This window comes from Carica papaya, chromosome 3, assembly GCF_054855325.1.
Source record: "Carica papaya isolate Zhongbai chromosome 3, ASM5485532v1, whole genome shotgun sequence".
Taxonomy (NCBI): domain Eukaryota; kingdom Viridiplantae; phylum Streptophyta; class Magnoliopsida; order Brassicales; family Caricaceae; genus Carica; species Carica papaya.
In genome coordinates this window covers 34,286,692-34,308,653 of record NC_142311.1, presented here as the reverse complement: position 1 = coordinate 34,308,653, position 21,962 = coordinate 34,286,692, and the positions used below count along the sequence as shown (strand labels likewise).

Below are 21,962 nucleotides of genomic sequence, written 5' to 3'. Positions count from 1 at the left end.
GAATAAGTTTGGATTGTGGTTAGAATCAAGCCTAACAAATCCAAAGATGGGATTGAATTTTTTGGTAATGAATTATTATTGGAGTGATCAAAACTTCAAAGTCAAGCAAGTTTGTTGCATTGAGGGGGTCCAACTACATAATGTATTTTTTATACATCTTTTTTTTTCTACATGTTGTGGAAATTGTTGGGGGGCTCCTCTTTTAACTTTCATATCACAATTCCCCAAAAAAATTGGATAAGAAGATTGTAACACCCAACATTTTAATTATTTTTATTTTTATTTTTATTTTATTTTTATATAAATATAATTATTTATTAATTTAATTTATTTTATTTTATTTTATTTTGATTTAAATAATAATAATAATAATAATAAAGGTGAAAAAAATAACTAAAAATTTAATTGAAAACAATTTTGGAGAAAAGTTGTGAAAATTTGAGTTTTGGAGGTATTTTTAAAATAAAAATTGAAAACCGGTGGTAAAAACGCAATTTAAAAAAGTTACGCCAGGTGGCAGAGGCGCTGACGCGGGAGGCCACGCGGGGGGAGCCACATCGGCGATCCGCGTGCACACGATCGAACGACTGAGATCCGTTCCCGCGCGCACGGACGGTCAAAATTGAATCGCGATGAACGGTACAGATTTATTCCCTATTTAATCGCAATTGAACGGTTCAGATCAAAAGCGATAGACGGTCCAGATCAAAAGAGGATGGGTATAAATAATCTCATCCACACCCAAACCCTAACCCTAGCCGCCAGAGCCCCTCGTCGGAGAAGACAGCCAAGCCACCGGGGAGCCGACTGCCGCCACCAGCCGCCGCACCAAAGCAATTTTCGACCACCAAACGAGGTAAAAATTCTACCTTTTGCTCGGAATTTGATTTCAAATCCACTCATGGCCAAATCAGAGTGAAAGAACCGGCCAATTGGTCGAAAAACGCTGCTGAAACTCAGCGGCACCGCTGCAGAGTGTTTCGAAGAATGCCTCCGATGAGGCCCTTAACGATTCTCATTCGATATGATTTTTCCACCGTTGTGATCACCGTTTCCTTCTCTACAGGTTGACCAGAGTAAAACACCCAACCGTCACGTGAGCCGGAGGAGACGCCGCATCGGAGAGCCCCACCACCGGTGAGTTTCGATTTTTTATGTTTTTTCGGTCTACCGAGGGCCCTAAGTGTGTTTTCTCGCAGGAACCGGTGCAAGTTTTGCTGAATTTGGCCGAAAATAGCCAACCGAGGTAGACCACCGATGCGGGCAGCGGCGCCATCGCCGGAGCACGGCGGAGCCGCCGTCCAGATTTTTGAAATTGGCTGAGTAGGCCCTGGGACTGATTTTTAGGTTTATTTGGGACATTTGTAGGTACCGTAAGCGTTTTTCAGTTCCCGAAGGAAAATTCATGGAACCCAGGGACCACTCGTAGGCGCAGTAACCATCTAGTTTTCGGCGTCGAATCAAGTAAGGAGCTCTCACCCTATTTTCTATCATGGATGTGAAGTTTGAATAAATAATAATACGGCATTTTGTACAAGTTAGATAGATATACATAATTAATTACGGATTGCTAATAGAGCCCAAAATCGGATATTGTTCTCTATTGATTTATATTGATTTATTTTACAGTTTAAAGGCATGATGGTATCTAGTTTAGGGTTTAAATGCATATATTACTGTCTTACTTGACTACTGTATGATTTTCGAATTTAAGATATGATTGTATTATCGGGTGCATATTTATTGTTTATGTATTTATGTTTGATTTGGTAATGGAGACTAAGGACGAACAGGAATGAGGTATGATCTGATAAATGGATAAAATGACAGTCTCACTAGATATCTTGGGATATGGTAGATGGACTGGGTTCATAGGGAACCTTACCGTAAACGTTATCTCATACCGGACGGGGTATGGAGACTTGGTCAATCGGCGCTCATACCGGACAGGGTATGGAAACTTGGTCAATCGGCGCTCATACCGGACGGGGTATGGGGACGGCCCTGGAATTAAGATTGTTAAGAAAAATGGTTCATGTGTAGCAAGGACACCCGTATAGATCCCTATGGATACTAGTAGGCTGGTGAAACGAGAAACGGTGATGATTAGTTATTGTTAAAGAATACGAATTTATGATATGTTCTATGTTACTGATTATGTATAAAATTACGATCTGTATGATATTACTATTTCATTAATTTGTTTTCCATAAATTCTCCAATTGTAAGAAAAAAAGGTAAATGGTTTTATTTTAAATAAATGTGTTAGTTTAAATCTACTACTCCATTTGTTGTTTTGATTTTCTACCAATATTTGCTTATGTGACGGTGATATAGTATGATGTTCTTACTGGGCTAGTGTAGCTCATTCATTATTTAACAATTTCAGATCAGGAGGATCTGGTTCCCGAGCCCGATCTACAAGAAGATTGTGAGTAGATGCTAGATGCTTTATACTTTACTTTATTTTTCTCATTTCTCGTATTTCTTTCAGAGAACTTATTTCATGATGTTTGTTTAGTACTTTTAGTTATTGTGTAAGAAATGTTAATCTTAACATTTTATTTCGCTTCCGTACTCAGATTATTATATGTATTCCCTTTTGAATTTCCGGGACGGGGTATGGAAACTTGGTCAATCGGCGCTCATACCGGACGGAGTATGGGAACGACCCTGGAATTAAAATTGTTAAGGAAAATGGTTCACGTGTAGCGGTGACACCCCTACGGATCCCTATGGATACTAGTAGGCTGGTGAAACGAGAAACGGTGATGATTAGTTATTGTTAATAAATATGAATTTATAATATGTTCTATGTTACTAATTATGTATGAAATTGTGATCTGTATGATATTACTGATTCTATAATTTGTTTCCATAAATTCTCCAATGGTAAAAAAAAAAAAGTAAATGGTTTTATTTTAAATAAATGTATTGGTTTAAATATACTGCTTCATTGGTTGTTTTGATTTTCTACCAATATTTGCTTATGTGACGGTGATATAATATGATGTCCTTACTGGGCTAGTGTAGCTCATTCATTATTTAACAATTTCAGATCAGGAGGATCTGGTTCCCGAGCCCGATCTACAAGAAGACTGTGAGTAGATGCTAGATGCTTTATAATTTACTTTATTTTTCTCATTTCTCGTATTTCTTTCAGAGAACTTATTTCATGATGTTTGTTTAGTACTTTTAGTTATTGTGTAAAAAATGTTAATCTTAACATTTTATTTCGCTTCCGTACTCAGATTATTATATGTATTCCCTTTTGAATTTCCGGGACGGGGTATGGAAACTTGATCAATCGGCGCTCATACCGGACGGAGTATGGGAACGGCCCTGGAATTAAAATTGTTAAGGAAAATGGTTCACGTGTAGCGGTGACACCCCTACGGATCCCTATGGATACTAGTAGGCTGGTGAAACGAGAAACGGTGATGATTAGTTATTGTTAATAAATACGAATTTATGATATGTTCTATGTTACTGATTATGTATGAAATTGTGATCTGTATGATATTACTGATCCTATAATTTGTTTCCATAAATTTTCCAATGGTAAAAAAAAAAAAATAAATGATTTTATTTTAAATAAATGTATTGGTTTAAATATACTGCTCCATTGGTTGTTTTGATTTTCTACCAATATTTGTTTATGTGACGGTGATATAGTATGATGTCCTTACTGGGCTAGTGTAGCTCATTCATTATTTAACAATTTCAGATCAGGAGGATCTGGTTCCCGAGCCCGATCTACAAGAAGACTGTGAGTAGATGTTAGATGCTTTATACTTTACTTTATTTTTCTCATTTCTCGTATTTCTTTCAGAGAACTTATTTCATGATGTTTGTTTAGTACTTTTAGTTATTGTGTAAGAAATGTTAATCTTAACATTTTATTTCGTTTCCGTACTCAGATTATTATATGTATTCCCTTTTGAATTTTTGGGACTGTTACAAAGATATTAAATTTTTGTAATACATAAAATAATTAGGCCATGTTTGGTTGTATTTCTCTTTTATGTTTTAATCTTTTTTTTTTTTGTTATTGTGAAAGAATTGAAGTTTTATTAAATAATAAAATATTTTTATAAAAATACAAATATAATTAGTATATATTATTAAATATAAATTTAATTTTTCTTAATATAAATATAATTATAATAAAATAATCAAGTCATATTTGAGTCTCTTAACCCGTAAAATTTAACGTGATCAAAAAAATAAAATAAAATTTAAATTCATTCCGAATTCGAATTAAATTCTTTATATAAGACAGAGTATGTTTGATTATGCATATAAAAGAAAGTTTATTTTTAATTTTTTTCTACGGTCTAAAATCAAATTTGTTATTTTAAAAAAAAATAATTAATTATAAATATTGACACTTTCTTTTTTCGGGGTCCTAATCCAATTTAGTTATCATTAATGAAAGGAACTAATTGTAAATTAATGGTAAGGGATTAAATTAATTACGTTTAAAATTTGATTAGCGGTGGAGAAACTTATCAATCCACTCCACTTGAAGGGACCCACAAGTGACACGTCAACAGTCAGCGCCCGTCAAACTCATACAACTTTATGACTTGGAAAATAATGTGGGGCCCAGGTAAGTGGTACGACGGTGTGGGGCCCACATCATACTAATCCACTCCGTTTTGACCCAATCCATGTCGCCTCGTGTGCCGACTCTTATTCCTACTTAAATACACGTGAATCACTCAATTCTCATTTCACTCCCAATAATTTGAAATTTTATTTTTTATTATTATTTTCTTAAATAATTAAGCAACTCTATATATATATATATATATATATTTAAAATGTAAACTTATATTCTTTTAAAAAATTAAAATTACATTTAGTTAAAAATATTTATATATATATATATTTTTTACATGAAAGATAAGAAAATATGTATACATTTGATGTCAATTAATTTCTTATGCAAGAAACAAAATAAATTTTGGTTTAACTAAAATAAATTAAATTTTCCTATGTGTAAATAATTTTAGTTAATTTAGTATAAAATAATAAATTCCATTTTTATAATTATCTTACTAAATAAATTTATATCATTTGTATCTCTAAATTAGTTAATTATTAAAATATTTATATTATTTTAAAGATTACATTAAAAATATGAAGTTTATCATTTTATAAGTTTTACTATAATGAAATTATAATATTTGATTCAGTGATATCGAAAATTTAATTTATTATTAAATGAAGATAAATTTTAAAAAATTATTGGATTTTTGAGGATTTTTTTTTTTGAATTAAAATATTTATAATAAATTAAATATTAGATATCATTTTTTAAAAAAATAAAAAAGCTATCTAGTTGCTAATATATCTATTTGCCATCTTAAGAAATAGACAAATGCAGCTTCCCCAAAAGGTGGAAAAGGCTCCCTTGCATTTTCTTTCCTTTTATGTTTGTGTGTATATACATATACATATACATATATATATATATATATTCCCCAAAAACATATGTATAGGTCATTGATAAAGGAAATAAACGAAAGAAATTGATAAATATTTGTATCATTTTATGTGACTGGTCCAATAAATAACTTAATTTGACCGACTCATAAATTTATTAGTATTTATTGATATAGGTAAATCTTACAAAATTACAATATATGAGGTTCAAAACAACAACTCTAGCAAGTTTAATCATATGCATACTACCATTTACAAAACAATCTCGAAGAAAGACTAACATCGAACTAATTTAATACGTATTTTTATAATCATTTCGCTTATAAAATGAATGTTGAGTATATGATCTACTTTACTGTTTACGCACTTATTATAAATAAAAACTAATAAAAAATAAGAACGACAGGTAAAAAAATAAAAAAAATAAAAATTTAATTTAGAATTTCTAAACTCTAAAATAAAAGCGTATTATTGTCTTAAAAAGATTTATTATATTTATTTTAATATATTTTTTATGTATATATCACGAGCATTAAATTAAAATGTATAAATTTAAAAGAACGTGGATAATCAAATTTAATTATTGTTACCATGGGTATAATATAATATATTTATATATATATTATTTATTCATTACTAAAAAATTAAATCTCTAAATATTCATAACTCAAATATTGGATATTTGTAATTACAAAATAAATGTGGACCGGTGAGGGTCAAGAAGTTGATAAAACAGTGGAGATAGCTTACAGTGAGACTGTCCGTAGCTTAAGATTACTAACACTGTGCAAAATGACAAAACATAAGTGGGCCCACAAAGCTCACAGGTTGAGTATCGGACAGGCATCAACAGGGTCCCCCCACCCTAGAAATCAGTATTTTAATCTAGCGGCTCTGATCATGCGTGACTAAATTCATTAAAATAATTGCGGGTGCAGAGCATCGAAGTCTGCGCCTAACACCCTTAGCTTACGTCATCACTCATGAAACCCAAGAACTGGGCCCCACTCCCCCCCCAACCCACTCCAATTATGCACATTGCTTTTGCCTCCACACTGTAATGGAGGAGATAAACCATCATCACACGGTATCAGGTTTTCAAATGAATGGCCCTGATGATCTATTCCCCCGGCGGGTCCCACCTTTGAAATTGAGATAATTCAGTGAGAGGTAGGATCCTGTGTGGATATATGTAGGAATTTTGGGGATTATAAATTAAAAATAAATATATATATATATATATATATATATATAAAGATATGATGAAGTTAGTCATATCATCTCCAATGTTTGTTTTTCTACGACGCTTCCAAACGGGAAGGTCAATGTCACTACACATTAGACCTGCCACGTCACCACCCTCTTAAGAACCTTACAGCCTGGCAATACTCCCCCTCACATTTTCTACCCAATCGTCACTTTCCACGTGGCTCCTCTCGATGTTGACACTTTCCCATCTACAGCTGTCTTCCCCTACCCCTCGTATAAATACCCCCTCCTTCCTCTCCGCCATGCATATCTCCCTCTCACTCTCATCCCACGCAAATCTTAGTACACGACAAAAAAAAAGTTAAGCTTAAATTACCTAAAAGCCCTTCGCCATGTCTTCTTTTTACAATCTTGCAATCCTCTATCTTTTTGTGTCTGTGTTAAGTTCGTCTTCCATGGCGGAACTGGTTCAAGAACAGCCCCTCGTGTTGAAGTACCACAACGGTGCTCTTCTCAAGGGTAATATCACCGTTAATCTTATCTGGTACGGGAAGTTTACTCCCATCCAACGCTCCGTAATCATCGACTTCCTTCACTCCCTCAACTCCAATCGTCCACCACTTCCCTCCACCTCCTCCTGGTGGAAAACTACATTCAAGTACAAAGGAGGTCCATGCAACCTCGTTCTCGGAAAACAAACTCTCCTAGAAAATTACCCATTTGGAAAATCTCTGAAAAACCCTCATCTACGGGGTCTAGCTGCAAAATCCAACGGCGTTAACTCCATCAACGTCATTTTAACGGCGAAGGACGTCGCCGTTGAAGGGTTCTGTATGAGCCGCTGCGGGACTCACGGCTCCATCCCTTCGGGTCGCGGATCGGCTCGGGGTGCATATATCTGGGTGGGGAACTCGGAGACTCAGTGCCCCGGCCAATGCGCTTGGCCCTTCCACCAACCCATCTACGGCCCGCAGACTCCTCCTCTCATCTCCCCCAACGGAGACGTCGGCGTTGACGGGATGATCATTAATCTCGGCACTGTTTTGGCTAACACCGTTACGAATCCGTTTAATAACGGGTATTTCCAGGGCCCATCCACCGCGCCGCTGGAGGCGGTGTCTGCTTGCACGGGAAAGTTTGGGTCGGGGGCGTATCCGGGATATCCGGGTCGGGTTCTGGTGGAGAAGACGACGGGGGCGAGTTTCAATGCTTACGGGGTTAACGGGAGGAAGTTTCTTCTCCCTGCGATGTGGGACCCTGAGAGTTTCGCGTGTAAGCCGCTGGTGTGATTGTTGAACATGTGGCAGTGAGTGAGGAGGGAGTATGTGTATATAGGTGGGTCGGGTACGGGTTGAGGATTTTGGTTTTCTGGGTTGATGTTTATGTGTAAATTCTGTTTTTCCTTTGAAAAATAATAAATAATAAAAAATATATATAAAGAATCTAAAGGGAATTGGTGTAAAGTGGGATTATAATTTGTAGGGCAATTTTGTTGTTTAGTGGGTAATGATTTTTAAGAACGAGAATAAAGTTTGGTGTTGTGATGATGCCGGAGCTGTGGGTCCTCCCACACCCATTATGGCAATATGGGGATCATCTCATTTTTTAATATTTTTCTTAATAATAATTTATATATTTTAATAATTAATTATTTGGATAATTTACTTTTTAGTATAAATACATATTTATATATATATTAATTTAAAAATCTAGCAATTGATTTATGCTTTTAAAAGAGAAGCACAATTATTGAGGTGTTGCATTTTTTAGCAACGAACCTGCTTTGTATAACAACACAGAGCAGACAGATACAGATGGGAGAAATGTATTTGTGTGTGGGGTTTGATATATTTTTTTATAATCATTTTAATCAGACTAAACACAAGCATTCATTTCACACAAACAATCCCTCAAGGGCATACACTAGAACCTGGGAGATGCCAGAGAGCGCTGGGAAGCAAGCCTTCTCTTTCGTAAACGCTCTGAGATGATGAAGGCAAGTTCGAGGGATTGCGAGGCATTGAGCCTTGGGTCGCAGTGGGTATGATAACGTGAGCTCAGATCGTTATAAGTTATGGTCCGGGACCCTCCTACGCACTCCGTCACGTTCTGGCCCGTCATCTCCAAATGTACTCCTCCTGGGTAGCTTCCCTCCTGCTCATGCACATCAAAGAATGCTCTCACCTCAGCCTGTCAGCATACAACAATATGATTCATTATTTCAGGTAACTTTACACCAGATTATAAAAAGCTAAGAGACAAATCAAAGCAAGTCCAAGTAATTTCATTTACTGTGGTTTCTACAGAAGTTATATCATAATTCATCACAAATAATTATATAGTTGATTATCTGGCAGCTTATTAGATAAGAGTCTAAAAGTTTGAAAACAAAAATTCATATATCAACATTTTTAATGAATGCACAGTGAAATTAAAGCTTGTTAAAGCTAAAATGTTAAACTGCATATTAACGTGGGGATAAAATGGCTGTTGCGGCGGAATCGGTCAACAAGCAGTTGCTGCATTATCACATTTCCTCCATTGTCTTTAGTTGCTTAAAAGTAGGAGCTTACGGCTGTATTTTTATGTATTTAAACCATTCCCAAGCAGTAAGGAATGCAAGCAATTATTAAATCTAAAATCTTGTGGTTTATTCTCGCCCGAAGAGAATTTCTTTATTAATTTACTTTGGCTTCTGACTGGGACCTATCAATTAGTATCAGAGCCATAGTAAGATAAAAAAAAAACAGAAAATCTGAAAATCAGTTTGGGAAGATTGCAGGATCGTTTGAGCAGAATGGAGGTGGGTTTCGTTGACAGATTCCACCAGCTCGAGGACACCCTCCGACGGCTCACTGACACTTTGGTGTTGAACAGAGAAGGATCCAGCAGCAATGCCCTAGGCCGACCGGGCCAGACGCGACCGAACTGCGACGACAACACAGAGAAAAGTAATGGGGGCCGACCGCCTTTCTACTCTGATGCAAAAAGTGTTGCTTTTGCGGGAGATGTGTGGAGATCTCTTACACATGGAGGGGGAGGCACTGGGGAAGATGGTAACCTCCAGATTGATAGAATTGATGAAATGGATGTTATTTCTAAACAATTTTCTGCGAGTTTGGATGATGCCCAGATGCAGACTATTGGTATTGATGATAAAATAGCGGAGGTGTATGAGATTGACATGGAGAAACTGAAAAATCTCCTGTCTCTTTTACAAAGCTCCGTTGGCGATGCTCTGACGCTCTGCCTTGCTAATATGGATTGGAATTTGCAGAATTTGTTGTTGAAGTACTTAGAACTCCATATATTCTGGGAGAGATTTTGATTATGTTTTTCAAGTGGGCAATGAAGAAGCCAAAGTTCAAATTGACAAGGTCTGTTAGGGAAGCTCTTGTTCATGGTGTTAGTACTGGTTTGAGGAAGAGGAAAGTCTATGCTTTTGGGGATTTGATTAAGGAGGTTGGGGAAAAGGAGAATGGTCTATTAAGCATAGATATTCTCAATGAGTTAATAGCTTCTTTATCAAAATTGAGTAAATAAAAAACAACTTTGGAAGTTTTTAACAAATTTTGGGGAATTTGGGCGCAACCTGAATGCAGAAATTTACTATTTCACCATTGAAGCACCTTCGTTGGTGTGGATGGTGGCCGCGGCGGCGACAGTCATCATGAATGGAAGCTTTGATGATGAGAACGCGGGTCCTGAAAGGGATAAAGAGATGACGAGAACAAAACTTGAGGAGGAGATGGGTTTTGGATTTGATGGCGGAGGGAATGTGGGAGAGTTGATTGAAATTTGGTTGTGAAGCTTCTCCATACTATGTGATCAGGTTTGAGCTTCTTTTTCAAGCTCATGTAACTTCTCATTATGGGATGATCTTGTACAATAAAACTATACAAAAAATATATATATATATATTGGGTTGGAGAATGGTGATGCTGGAGAGCAGCAAAAATATATACATATATATATACATATATATATATATTGGATTGGAGAATGGTGATGATGAAGAGCAGTAGAAAATATATAAATATAGGATGGATTGGAGAATGGTGATTATGGAGAGCAGGAAAAAAAAAATAAATAATAATAATAATAATAATAAAATAAAAAATAAAAAGACCATTAGATGAAGAAGTAGCATGGGAGAATACTGCCGGCAAAAAATGAATTGATAATCTGAACCTTGAGGACAAGGTTCTAAAAAAAAGAGGGAGACAATGATAAGATCCGAAGACCTGGTACAAGTTGACAGTTAAATCATTTTCCCACAACCAAAACAGTTCTTCCACGAAGTCCCACGACCAGATCAGTTCTCCCACAATCAGAGCAGTTCCAAGCAGTTCAAGTAGTTATTCTAGATTTTTCTATTTAAGCATGTACACAATTGCAGAAAAGGAGTGAAAAATTAATAATTCAACTACTGAAAGTGAGACCACAAACAACATGGGCTCTGTTAAGGACAGTGGATCACGCAGCGAGTCAAATGCAGAAGTGACCCAAGAAAAAATTCTTTTGGTACACCAGCTTGAATCAGAATATTTAATAACTACAACAATGGGCAAAAATATTTTGACTATCTGTTTTATATGGACTTTGAAGCATCAATGGTTTAGTGGAGAATGCTCTCAGGCATCTGAAGGAGTGCTACTTTCTTGCGAGCGCTAAGAAGCTCCTATTGAAGAAGATGCCCAAGGAAGATACCACATGGGAAACTACTACAGCGTTGCGAGAAAAATTTCAGTCATCTGAACCTTGAGGACAAGGTTCCTAAAAAACGAGGGAGTAATGTTAAGCTCCATATTTTGGTCACAGAATGTGGGGATAAAATAGTTGCGGCGGAATCGGTCAACAAGAAGTTGTTGCACTATTCCATTTCCACCATTATCTTTAGTTGCTTAAAAGTAGGAATTTGCGCTTGTATTTTTATATATTTAAACCATTCCCAAACAGCAAGGAAGACAAGCAATTATTGAATTTAAAATCTTACGATTTATTCTCACCCGAAGAGAATTTCTTTATTAATTTACTTTGACTTATGACTGGGACCTATCATAAAAGTCATAGGAAACATTAAGCACAAAAATAATAAGTTATTCAAACATCTTCATACTACATCTCCAGCATGAAGCTATAAGCCAATGCTTCTGCACCAGTCATATGCAGGCTGAAAAAGATAGTTATAGTAAAAGGTCATATTGCCAGCCAAGCAGTTTCCACAAATTAGGTAATTGACGTCTTCAACTGCATTAATTGCCACGTTTTACGTTAAAGAAATGGTAAAATATGAGATAGAGAAGGAGAGAGAATTGAAACTCTCAAATCTCAAGGCTTCTTCATTTCTGGAGTGAGCTTCTTCAAAGGAGTGAACTCAAGAAGGCCCCATGAGTTCTAAAGGTGACAAAGCCTGGACAGTTTTAATATTTAGGTTTTTCCAAAACAAATTAGAGGTCTTAAAAGGTGACATCATTGCTTTATTCTTGAGTTTCATGAATCAGAATCCTTTGTGAAGCGTCTGAACTCCAGTTTTTTGGTCTTCATCCCGAGATCCAAAGGGCCTCAAATATTAAAGAATTCAAATCCATCAATTTAATGGGAGGGGTGTATAAGCCAATTGCAAAAATTCTTGCTAGGAGGATGGCCAGGATGGTCGGAAGTGCAGTGGGGAAATGCCAACACGCTTTTATGAGGGAAGACAAATCCTTGATGCTGCTCTAATTGCAAATGAGGTTGTGGGAATTTAGAGAAAAAAGGAACGGGCAAGCTGTTATATAAGCTAGGCATGGAGAAGGCCAATAGTACGTTGCCTGGAGCATTTTCTTTTACATGATGGAGAGAATGGGGTCAATGGCGGGCATAGATGAAAACTTGTGTCAATTTTTCCTCTTTCGCAGCAATGGTGAATGGCTGCCCTTCATCTTTTTTTAAAGGCCTCTAGGGGTTCAAGACAGTTCACCCACTGTTTTCCTTGCTCTTCATCATTTTCATGGAGATTATGAATAGACTGCTCCTTGAGGCCAGAGAATTAATGTTTTTTCAGAGGTTTGAAGGTGGAGGATGGGAGCTGATGAGGTAGAGGTGACTCATTTATTTTTTGCTGATGGGACTCTTTTATTCTGCAAGCCAAATTCAGAGGTTATTCTTCATATTAAATGTGTCTTACTGTGATTCCAAGCCATCTCCCGTCTAAATATCAACAAGGGGGAAGTCAGAGTTAGTTCAATTGGGTGACAATAATGAAGCACATAATTTGGTCAATATTCTGGGTGTAGAAGTATTAGCCTTCTGATCAAGTATATGGGTCTCCCTCTGGGGTAAAGTTCCAAGATATCTTATCATGAGATCCAGTAGTAAGCAGATTTAGATCTCATTTGGTAGGAAGGTAACGAGGTATTGTACAAGGGTGGTAGACTCCCTCTTACTAAAAGTTCTATGCCCTATCCTCATCTATTCCATGTTCTCATCCACCGTCCTAGTAATTTTGTAAGATTCATGGTTCCGGACCCTAAGATTTTTTTTATTAAGGGTCAACCGCTATGTAGTGACAGGGATCTTGGGTTCTTATAGACATGGTGCTTAAGTTGTAAATAATTTTTGTATTCCGGTGGCACTCCCTTGGTACTCTCGTTTAACATAATTTACTTTTCCTTCTCCAAAAAATAAATCTCAAGAAAACTCATGTAAGATTCCAAAAAAAGCAGCTCATGAAAGAAAATAATAGTTCCAGGTAGCGACCTTACCCTGATTGCATCAAAGGAACGAGTTTTGAGTCCACAAGGTGCTTTGATGGTGTTACCATGCATGGGGTCGCTAACCCAAGTGACAATTTGGCCTGCTCTACGCACTGCCCTGATCAAGTGAGGAAGCTTCACTCTCATGTTCTCAGCTCCCATTCTTACAATTACTGTTATCCGTCCCGGCTTGTTCTGAGGGTTGAGAATCTCGATGAGCCTAACCAGCTCACTTGGATTCATTTTGTCACTCACCTGTATCATTATAATACTGGTTTAGTTGCCAATTCTCTATTAGCAATTCCATAGAAAAATCATCAACTGCTGTGCCAAAGCAAATATATTAAAAAAAAAAAAGCTAGAAATGAACCAAACAAAAGACAGAGAGAGAGAAAAACAGAAAGAGAGAGAGAGAGAGAACTGAAAGAAAAGATACATTCTCGATACCTTTATACCGAGAGGGTTTGCAACTCCTCTCAAAAACTCAACATGAGCACCATCAAGTTGACGAGTCCGTTCCCCAACCCAAAGCATGTGAGCAGAACAGTCGTAATAAAGCCCAGAAGTTGAATCCTCTCTTGTTAGTGCTTGCTCAAAAGGCAAGAGCAGACATTCATGAGATGTCCAAAAATCTGTTGTTGTCATGATCGGGTGGTCAACTGTGAGTCCAGCTGCCGCCATGAATCCCATGGCCTCATCGACTCGGTGAGCCAGTTCATGGTACCTGTTTGTTCACACCAAAAGGCACCTTCAAATGCAAATAACTCTAATCTTTAAACAGAACTGATTCAGTTAGTTTAAGCCAGCTCAAGCCAATGAAACTAGTATTTCTCACACGATTCCTTCAAATTCAAGTATTGCCATATGGTAAGTGTTACATTCTCAGGAAAGAGAGAAATAGCAACAAAATGCTAGGGCTTTTCTCTTTCGCATTTTCTTGAGCTTTTAGTCATACAATAAGAATTTTCTGATCAAATGATAGAATAGCACTCAAAACCTTTGCAGTTCCAGTACTTACCCCCAAGATCACAATTTTGAATGAGATGTAAATCCAACAGCAAGAAATCTGAAAAAAAAAAATGTGGAAAGGCTCCTTCTCGCTTGAACAAAGCCACTTACCATACTGGCAGTAAATATGCTCTTATATACACATACATACACACAACTTAAAGCTAATGGAATCTATTGAAAGACATAGATCTCAAATGTTTAAGTGAAATTTTGAAATAGGCAGCATAATGGAATAAAACTAAAGGAAATTATGGAGGCCAGACATCAAGTATATTCTAAAAGCTGTATGGTACAACTCCAACTTCCAAAGCACTAGTAGATTCAGTGAATGGCAGAGTTAGGGAGTTAAACAAACCTGTCACCCTGTTCACTGTGCTCTGTGAAATCTAGGTTCCACTGGCTGACTCTTTGCATGGCTGCATAGCCTCCAGTTGCAAACGCCCTGAGAAGGTTCAAAGTTGCCACTGCCTGGCAATAGGCCCTAATCATCCTATGGGGGTCTGGAATTCTCGACTTCTCGTCAAAAGCATCACCATTTACATTATCACCTCTATAACTTGGCAGCTTCACTCCATCCTTTTCCTCAAAAGGATCTGACCTTGGCTTCGCAAACTGACCCGCCATTCTCCCCACCTAAATGATCATTTACCTCACTTCTTATTCTCAAATTATCCAGGGACACAAAGGGGAAAAAACAAAAGAAGCCACAGCTAAACAATGCCATTATTGACTTTCCCTCATCAACTTATCAATAGTTTTCCCCAGCTGATAGCCAACATAATTTCAGTAGCACAAGAAAAGCCAATATTTTGAACCTATTCTAATCCCCTTGAATGGACTCTCTAAAATCCTAGAAACAGTTTAAGAAGAAAACAATAACTTCATATGGTTGGAAAGAGAAATGAGTTCATGACAAGCATTAACATACAATTAAACTCTATAGTTAAAAATGTGAAGAAAACAGGAACAAATAACTTAGGTAAACAAATTTCTAGAAACTGAAAGAACAAATTTTCCAAAACAGACAGATCTCATTTCATCTAACACAATGTTTGGATTAAGGGGAGTTATGCAAAAGGAAAGAAAAGTATGAGATACTCGCCATCTCTTCATTCATTAAGATTAGAAAGTTAAAAACAAGAGAAAAGAAAATAATAGTGCTAGTAACTGGTGATTATCTCTCACTTTTTCTAAAAATTTCATTTTTTTTTCATTCTCCAAATTGGAAAGGAAAAACACCATTCCTTCATTTTCTAAGCTCATTTTTTCCTTTTCTTTCCTTTCCTGCCCATTATTTTAACCATTATAATTCATATTTAGTGTAAATTCTCAACTGTGGATAACCTCTAATACAATTCCACTATCTACACATAATAAGAAAAAGGAAAAGTAAAGTCACTCTGTAATTTAGCCTTTCTGCACTTTTTGTATATTGCAGTTTCACGCTTAAGAACAAGTTCTATATCTCCATCAAATCATACCCAAAATTCCAGCTCAACTTTCCATAAAATCTCACAAAATCACCGAAGAAATTTGAGGAAATAAAAGAGGAACAAAAGCAAAATAAGAGAAATCACGACGTAAGAAGGCAAAAAAAGAAAACCTTGATGACAGGCATTTGGCCGCCAAACATGAGGACAACGCTCATCTGAAGTAAGACCCTGAAGGTATCGCGAATATTATTAGCATTAAATTCCTTAAAACTCTCTGCGCAATCACCACCTTGAAGTAAAAAAGCATTCCCCATTGCAGCTTGGCCGATCTTCTCCTCCAATTTCCGTGCCTCCCCAGCGAACACAATGGGAGGAAAGGTGGATAAGGTTTCAAGGACAGATTCTAGCTCGTTTTGATCTGGATACTCGGGGAGCTGCAGTGCTTTCATATTTTTCCAACTGTCGAGACTCCATTTTGAGGACACTGATGGAGTGGTGGCCGAGGCCGGTGATTGGGTGAACTTGGAAGGGTCGATTGAATGGACGGCGGTGATTGGTCTAACGACGATTTTGGGGCCGTGATAGGAGCGGCGGTGATGGTGGCTGAGAAGGGATTTAGCGGAGAAAGGAGAGAGATTGGTGAAAGCCATTTTGGAGAAGAAAAACAGTGACGATGACGGATAGAAATGGCCCCTGATATTTACAGAGTGAAAAGGCGATCTGATACCCACGAAAAAAGGCTTAATTACTGTAAAGGTCTGAGCTTTTCATTTTTTTCTCAATTCGGTCCCTAACTTTTTTCACTTTTGCAATCAAGTCCTTAATTTAAAAAAAAAATTTGGACCTTTCACTTAATATGCCAAAATTAATGGAGTTTGTCATGTAAGTATCACGTGACTACCACGTGAAAAAATTCATACCCAAAACTAAATCGACTCAATCCTCAAAAACATTATCATTCAACTCGTGTATCAATAACTTCGGTCAACGACATTTTTTCTCTTAATCCACGTGTATTTAGTGTTTTTTCAATACATATTTATATGATTCTTTGTTATTCACTAATCAATCTAGTTTTAAATTCTGACTCATATCTAAAATGTTAAAATCAAAAATTTGTGAAGAATATGCTGAAAATTATTAAATTTAATAAAATTATAATTAATTTTTAATTTTATAATTCTTTTTAACCTTTTATAAATAATGATATATTCAAAAATTATATTATTTTAGAATAAGTAAAAAAAAAAATTCGAAACACTAATGTTGAATTTCTATTTTTCTTTTCGTAAAAGTAAGTGTAATAATAGTTACCCAATTTCTGATTAAATAGTATATACTAGTATGTTCATATTCGTTATGTCAAAATTTTTTTTGCTCATATATGTAATTATATACATAAGAAAAAATAGAAAAGAGGATGAAATAAAAGAAGATTTTCATTATTAAGGGTAAAAGAATTATGAGTTATAAAAATTTATAGATTTTCAATTCAAATTTGTAAGTTAATAAGTTAGTGACTTTTACGTAACAATTATTTTGTATTGTATAAGCTATTATAAATAAATACTTTAATCGTGTATACTTAAAAATATATAGAGTTGGTTATAGCCTTAATTATATTTGATGAAATATTTCGATATAGAGGGATTTATTTAAGGGAATTAATGAATGATTAGTAATAATCATAGTATACTATTTTGTTATTTAGTAATATTTGCTTTAGAATATTTAAAGTTGGACAAATATACACATAATTTAACACGTTATATGTTACATAAATATGTATAAACCGACGTGATTAAAAATTAATAGAGATAAATAATTATATATATATATATTTTAAAGTATGGATAACATTTTAAAAAATAATAATAATATAAGTAAAATTAAACATTTGTTTATAAGTGGAATTGCGCTGACGTGGCAAAACAAATGAAACTGAGTGAGAATAAATAGAGAAGAAAATCGAGCTTTACATTATTATAGTTTGTTTATAAAACGGACCTGCACTCTCTCTCTTCCTCTTGAGAGAGATGGAAGGAAACGATGTGGATATGGCAGCCCCTGAAAATAACGACACTGTAAATCTTCTCTTTCTTTATTTTCATTGATTTTTCATTCTCTCGTTCTTTTTTTATTTTTTATTTTTTTTTATTTGTTGGAGCTTATTGTTTCGTATAAATCATGAGGATGTGCAAAGCCCTAGTTTTCTAATTTTGGGGTTTATAACTGTTAGCATTTATGAATTGCAGGAACTTGATGATATGAAAAGACGTTTGAAGGAGATGGAAGATGAAGCTGCTGCTTTAAGAGAGATGCAGGCTAAAGTTGAGAAAGAGATGGGTTCCGTACAAGGTAATCACCCCCTGTAATGTGTAGTTTCTAGATATGTGATTGTATCTTCTAGTATCTTTTAGCGTTGGATACCAGAAGGAAGGATGGACGAGGAAGCGGGGGTTGGGGAAAGGGGCGCTTGGTGCTGAGGAGCGAGAGTAGGAAATTAATGGAATTCTATATCCTGTAGGTTATTTCTATTATTATAATTCGTTGATGTCCCTTCTCGAAGGGAAAATAGTAGAATGGCCATAACATGTTAACTATGATTCAAATGGTGATCCATTTCTTCAATAAGTAGTCATATGATCCTTTCATTTTACTTGCCAATAAGATTTATGGCCACTACCATGTATAACCATGGATGTTTACCTCTACAAGCTTTTTACTCTTGCTTTCTCATTGTTCTCATGCTACTAGATCCCGCTGCTGCTGCTACATCCCAGGTGAACCGAGAGGAAATTGATTCTCGATCTGTTTTTGTTGGTAATGTAAGGGTCTTTTCCTTATTTACTTTATCATTGGGTGCATGTGTTTTATGTGAATGTTGGGACTTGATTCTCTCAGGTCAATTGACTTGTTGTCCTTAGTCAGAACATTGTTGCTTAATCTAACTTTTTGCTTGCTATCAGAGCTTCTCCATAAGTTATTGGACATTGGCTATCGAGCCATGATTTGAGGTGTATGCGAAATGGAGTTAGAATGTGATATTTATGTCTATAACTAATGTATTTCTTCCCGAAGTTGATAAATCCACAAATGTCTTTAGTGCCGTGGGTTTGAGTGTAGCAACATGGGTATCTTCTTTTACTGCACTTCCATTTTATTTTATTTTATTTGGTTTTGTGCTGATGTGCATTTGACTTGAGTATCTGCTGGAGTTTCTCAGTTTTATTATTGGTTTTGATTTATCTTTTACTACAATCGCAGGTCAGGCTTCCTTCTTCAACTTTTCTGATTAAGTAGTTCTTGGGATTTGGTGGAAGAGTTCTAGTAATGTGTCTGAGCTAGGAAAAAAACTAAATTTACTCTTCTACTTGTGTGAACAGACTATGACTTTAAGGAGAAAGAAATAGAACAGAGGGGTTAGGCAGAAAATAAAGAATAAAAAGCCCATCTACCCCACAACATCAACCATGCCAAAACATTCTCTAAGATTTCACTCTTAACCCCTCTATGCCTTGGGTTAATGGCTTATCTCAAAAAAAAAAAAAAAAAAAAAGTCTCAGGGTTAATGGCTTTATTATGTCAGAAAAAGAAAAGAACAAAATGGTCTAACTGTTGACAAAAATGAAAGAAATGCTTTTCAAAATGGATGGTTGGATGAGGAAGAAAGATAGGAAGAAACAACTAGTAAAAAAGAACAAAAAATTTCTATATGAAGAGTAAGAGTGATCATCGTGTGAGGAGTTTGAACTGAAGCTGTAGGAACATCATATGGTATATAGGCATGTGTTTCTGGTTTGGATGGATGGTGAAATAAAACGGTTCCCAATCATTCAGTCGAAAGAATGTTCGTTGAAGAGTAAAGCCTAGCCATTGGTATTTGCTGTTTTAAATGCAGAGCCAGAGTTCTGCTCTTGCTGGTGGTAAATGCTGAAAGGATATCTAGGTGTTTGGTGCTTATGGTGAGGAGTCTGATCTCTTTTATTTCATCATTTGGAATAAATCGGGATCTCTAATTTCTTTCCATTTGTAATTCTTTCTGTCTTATTCTTCATTCCTCGAGATATCATAAAGCAACTTAAATTCAAAATTGTAACGAATACGTATACACGAATATTAGAAGTTTTTATTATTATTATTATTTTTTTATTTTGACATCAATAGCTTATGAAGAAGATGACATTTGCTTAGAATTTAAGCAGCAGACTTAATCTTTACGAGCATTCCTTGTTGTGGTAAAATAGGGATTCCACATGATTAGTAATCATAAGAGCTTACAGTCGCTCTATGGCATCTGAAGAAACATGCATGTAACTATGGATTATGAATGCCAAAAATGAAACATGCCTTTCCAAAATGGAAAATTAACCTCAAGAATGACAGGTAATAGGTTTCATTTATCTATAGATGAGGTTGATTGTGAACATCTGATGTGATGGTAGGATGGCATTCTGAAAATTCTGAACAATATGTACCAGATCCCTAAACCCCTATTTGAAGAAGGAAAAAAAAAGTACATAATAAAATATCTTTTCGTTTCTCCTATGTCCTCTGCTATGGGATAACACTCCTTGTCCTTTTGAAGCTGATATGACCGGACTGCTTCATGTTTTCAGATCGATTATATCTACTTTTTAACTTGTCGACTTGTTGCCGAGTTAGATAGATTAAAATAGTGTGCACGATCATTTTTATACCCTTAGGTATGGATGGTCCACTAGCTGGCTTTACCTGAAGAGGCTGGTTTTACTAGCATTTAGCTTGATTATAACATATAACATCTGCTTTTAAATTATTGAAGTTTTGCTTGGTTACTTTTTTTTGCTGGCCTAAATTTTTATATCTTCTGGCTTTATACTTACATTAGGCTTGCAGGTAGACTATTCATGTACTCCTGAAGAAGTGCAGCAGCATTTCCAGTCTTGTGGGACTGTAAATAGGGTCACGATTCGTACTGACAAGTACGGCCAACCAAAAGGGTATGCTTATGTGGAATTTCTTGAACCAGAGGCAGTCCAGGAGGCTCTCCTTTTAAATGAATCTGAATTACATGGCCGTCAATTGAAGGTAAGCAGTGTTTTGCCAATTTTTTCTTTATGTTAATTGCCAATCATCATGGTTTTGTAGTGCATTCGAGTTTAATATTTTTCTCTTTTTTCTCAACATATCCCTCTTAAAAAAATAGTACTTTTCTTTCAACCTCACAATTCATAGGTTACTGCTAAGCGGACAAATATTCCAGGAATGAAGCAATATCGTCCTCGACGATCTAATCCATTTATGGCGCCTCGAGCCAGAGGCCCATATATAGCTCCATATATGTTCTCTCCTTATGGATATGGGTACGTTGTACACGACTTCTTTTCTCATCTTGGTTAGATGGGTGAATTTCTCTAATTCCTATTATTGTGCGGCTTTCTTCTTTATTCGGATTCTCACGGCCGTGGAGGATTCTTACCAATGTTTCTTTTGTTTTGCAAATTTCAGGAAGGTTCCGAGATTCAGAATGCCAATGCGTTACAGTCCTTATTATTGAAGATTCAATTTTTGATGAGGAGAAAGATGTTATCCAACAAAAATCTTGCCCCTTTTTATTCCCTAATGTTTATAGTGAGATCAGTGAGCAACTTTCCACCAGTTTGGTTGATGTAGTGCAAGAATTTGAGGATTTAGTTCCTTTTGGTCTTGAACAATGTAGTGATGATGATTGTGCTTGTGATGTTACCTTCTATATATTTTCACATAAGGATTTTTCATTTCAACCCCTTGTTTCGATGCCTGCAAATTCTCATGGTCACCGACAGACTATTTCGCAAGTGCGATATGGACAATGGAGCTCACCCAATTACTCGGATCTTCAATTGCTGTAGTAGTTATGTAACGAGAAAGGGCAGTAATCTGAAGCATTCTGCTCTATGTATACACACACACACACGTACATATTTTACTGATGCGGACGAAAAATGATTTGATTGAATTCCCCAGGAAATACATTCTCTTGTAGGTTGAGTTAGCCCAAGTCCAAATTTCAATCATGTATACGAATAATGAGAATACAGTATGATTTAAACAAAAATGATATTTTAAATTTTAGATTAATCTCATTTGAAAAGAATTT

General features: G+C 35.8%; 4 protein-coding genes across 5 annotated transcripts; 3 read left to right on the top strand and 1 right to left on the bottom strand.

Annotated features, from left to right (window-relative positions):
* The first annotated feature begins 6,954 nt into the window (after window positions 1-6,954).
* LOC110806558 (protein EXORDIUM-like 2) lies at window positions 6,955-8,123 on the top strand. The gene has a single exon (XM_022031457.2). The coding sequence runs from the start codon at window positions 7,053-7,055 to the stop codon at window positions 7,947-7,949; it is 897 nt and encodes a 298-aa protein (XP_021887149.1). The 5' UTR covers window positions 6,955-7,052; the 3' UTR covers window positions 7,950-8,123.
* Window positions 8,124-8,356: 233 nt separating this feature from the next.
* Window positions 8,357-16,546, bottom strand: LOC110806557 (phospho-2-dehydro-3-deoxyheptonate aldolase 2, chloroplastic-like). Its single transcript, XM_022031456.2, has 5 exons — window positions 16,012-16,546; window positions 14,764-15,041; window positions 13,845-14,121; window positions 13,407-13,652; window positions 8,357-8,850 (listed from the first exon to the last, which is right to left on the bottom strand). Exons 1-5 carry the CDS (start codon window positions 16,489-16,491, stop codon window positions 8,584-8,586), a joined length of 1,548 nt encoding a protein of 515 aa, XP_021887148.2. The 5' UTR covers window positions 16,492-16,546; the 3' UTR covers window positions 8,357-8,583.
* On the top strand, window positions 8,753-11,822 carry LOC110806559 (uncharacterized). The gene is made up of 2 exons (XM_022031458.2): window positions 8,753-8,885; window positions 9,443-11,822. The coding sequence occupies exons 1-2, from the start codon at window positions 8,835-8,837 to the stop codon at window positions 9,986-9,988; spliced, it is 597 nt and encodes a 198-aa protein (XP_021887150.1). The 5' UTR covers window positions 8,753-8,834; the 3' UTR covers window positions 9,989-11,822.
* A 1,246-nt stretch (window positions 16,547-17,792) lies between the features above and the next one.
* On the top strand, window positions 17,793-21,606 carry LOC110806579 (polyadenylate-binding protein 2-like). 2 transcript variants are annotated; one of them, XR_002538311.2, is made up of 6 exons: window positions 17,793-17,925; window positions 18,097-18,199; window positions 18,599-18,669; window positions 20,720-20,911; window positions 21,030-21,186; window positions 21,332-21,606. XR_002538311.2 is itself a non-coding variant. In XM_022031482.2 (6 exons), the coding sequence occupies exons 1-6, from the start codon at window positions 17,878-17,880 to the stop codon at window positions 21,378-21,380; spliced, it is 591 nt and encodes a 196-aa protein (XP_021887174.1). In that variant the 5' UTR covers window positions 17,793-17,877; the 3' UTR covers window positions 21,381-21,606. The 2 variants fall into 2 exon arrangements, 1 of the variants encoding a protein (XP_021887174.1); XM_022031482.2 differs by having other exon boundaries at window positions 21,059-21,186.
* The last annotated feature ends 356 nt before the right edge of the window (window positions 21,607-21,962 follow it).

Excerpts from the sequence above, each read along its gene's own strand:
- LOC110806558 (XM_022031457.2), top strand. The coding sequence starts at position 7,053 with ATGTCTTCTTTTTACAATCTTGCAATCCTCTATCTTTTTGTGTCTGTG.
- LOC110806559 (XM_022031458.2), top strand. The coding sequence starts at position 8,835 with ATGCTCTCACCTCAGCCTGTCAGCATACAACAATATGATTCATTATTT. Across the intron at positions 8,886-9,442 it reads AATATGATTCATTATTTCAG|GATCGTTTGAGCAGAATGGA; the intron begins GTAACTTTACAC and ends GGAAGATTGCAG.
- LOC110806557 (XM_022031456.2), bottom strand. The coding sequence starts at position 16,491 with ATGGCTTTCACCAATCTCTCTCCTTTCTCCGCTAAATCCCTTCTCAGC. Across the intron at positions 14,122-14,763 it reads CACAGTGAACAGGGTGACAG|GTACCATGAACTGGCTCACC; the intron begins GTTTGTTTAACT and ends GTGAACAAACAG. Across the intron at positions 8,851-13,406 it reads GTTCCTTTGATGCAATCAGG|GCTGAGGTGAGAGCATTCTT; the intron begins GTAAGGTCGCTA and ends GTATGCTGACAG.
- LOC110806579 (XM_022031482.2), top strand. The coding sequence starts at position 17,878 with ATGGAAGGAAACGATGTGGATATGGCAGCCCCTGAAAATAACGACACT. Across the intron at positions 18,670-20,719 it reads GATCTGTTTTTGTTGGTAAT|GTAGACTATTCATGTACTCC; the intron begins GTAAGGGTCTTT and ends TTAGGCTTGCAG. Across the intron at positions 21,187-21,331 it reads TTCTCTCCTTATGGATATGG|GAAGGTTCCGAGATTCAGAA; the intron begins GTACGTTGTACA and ends TGCAAATTTCAG.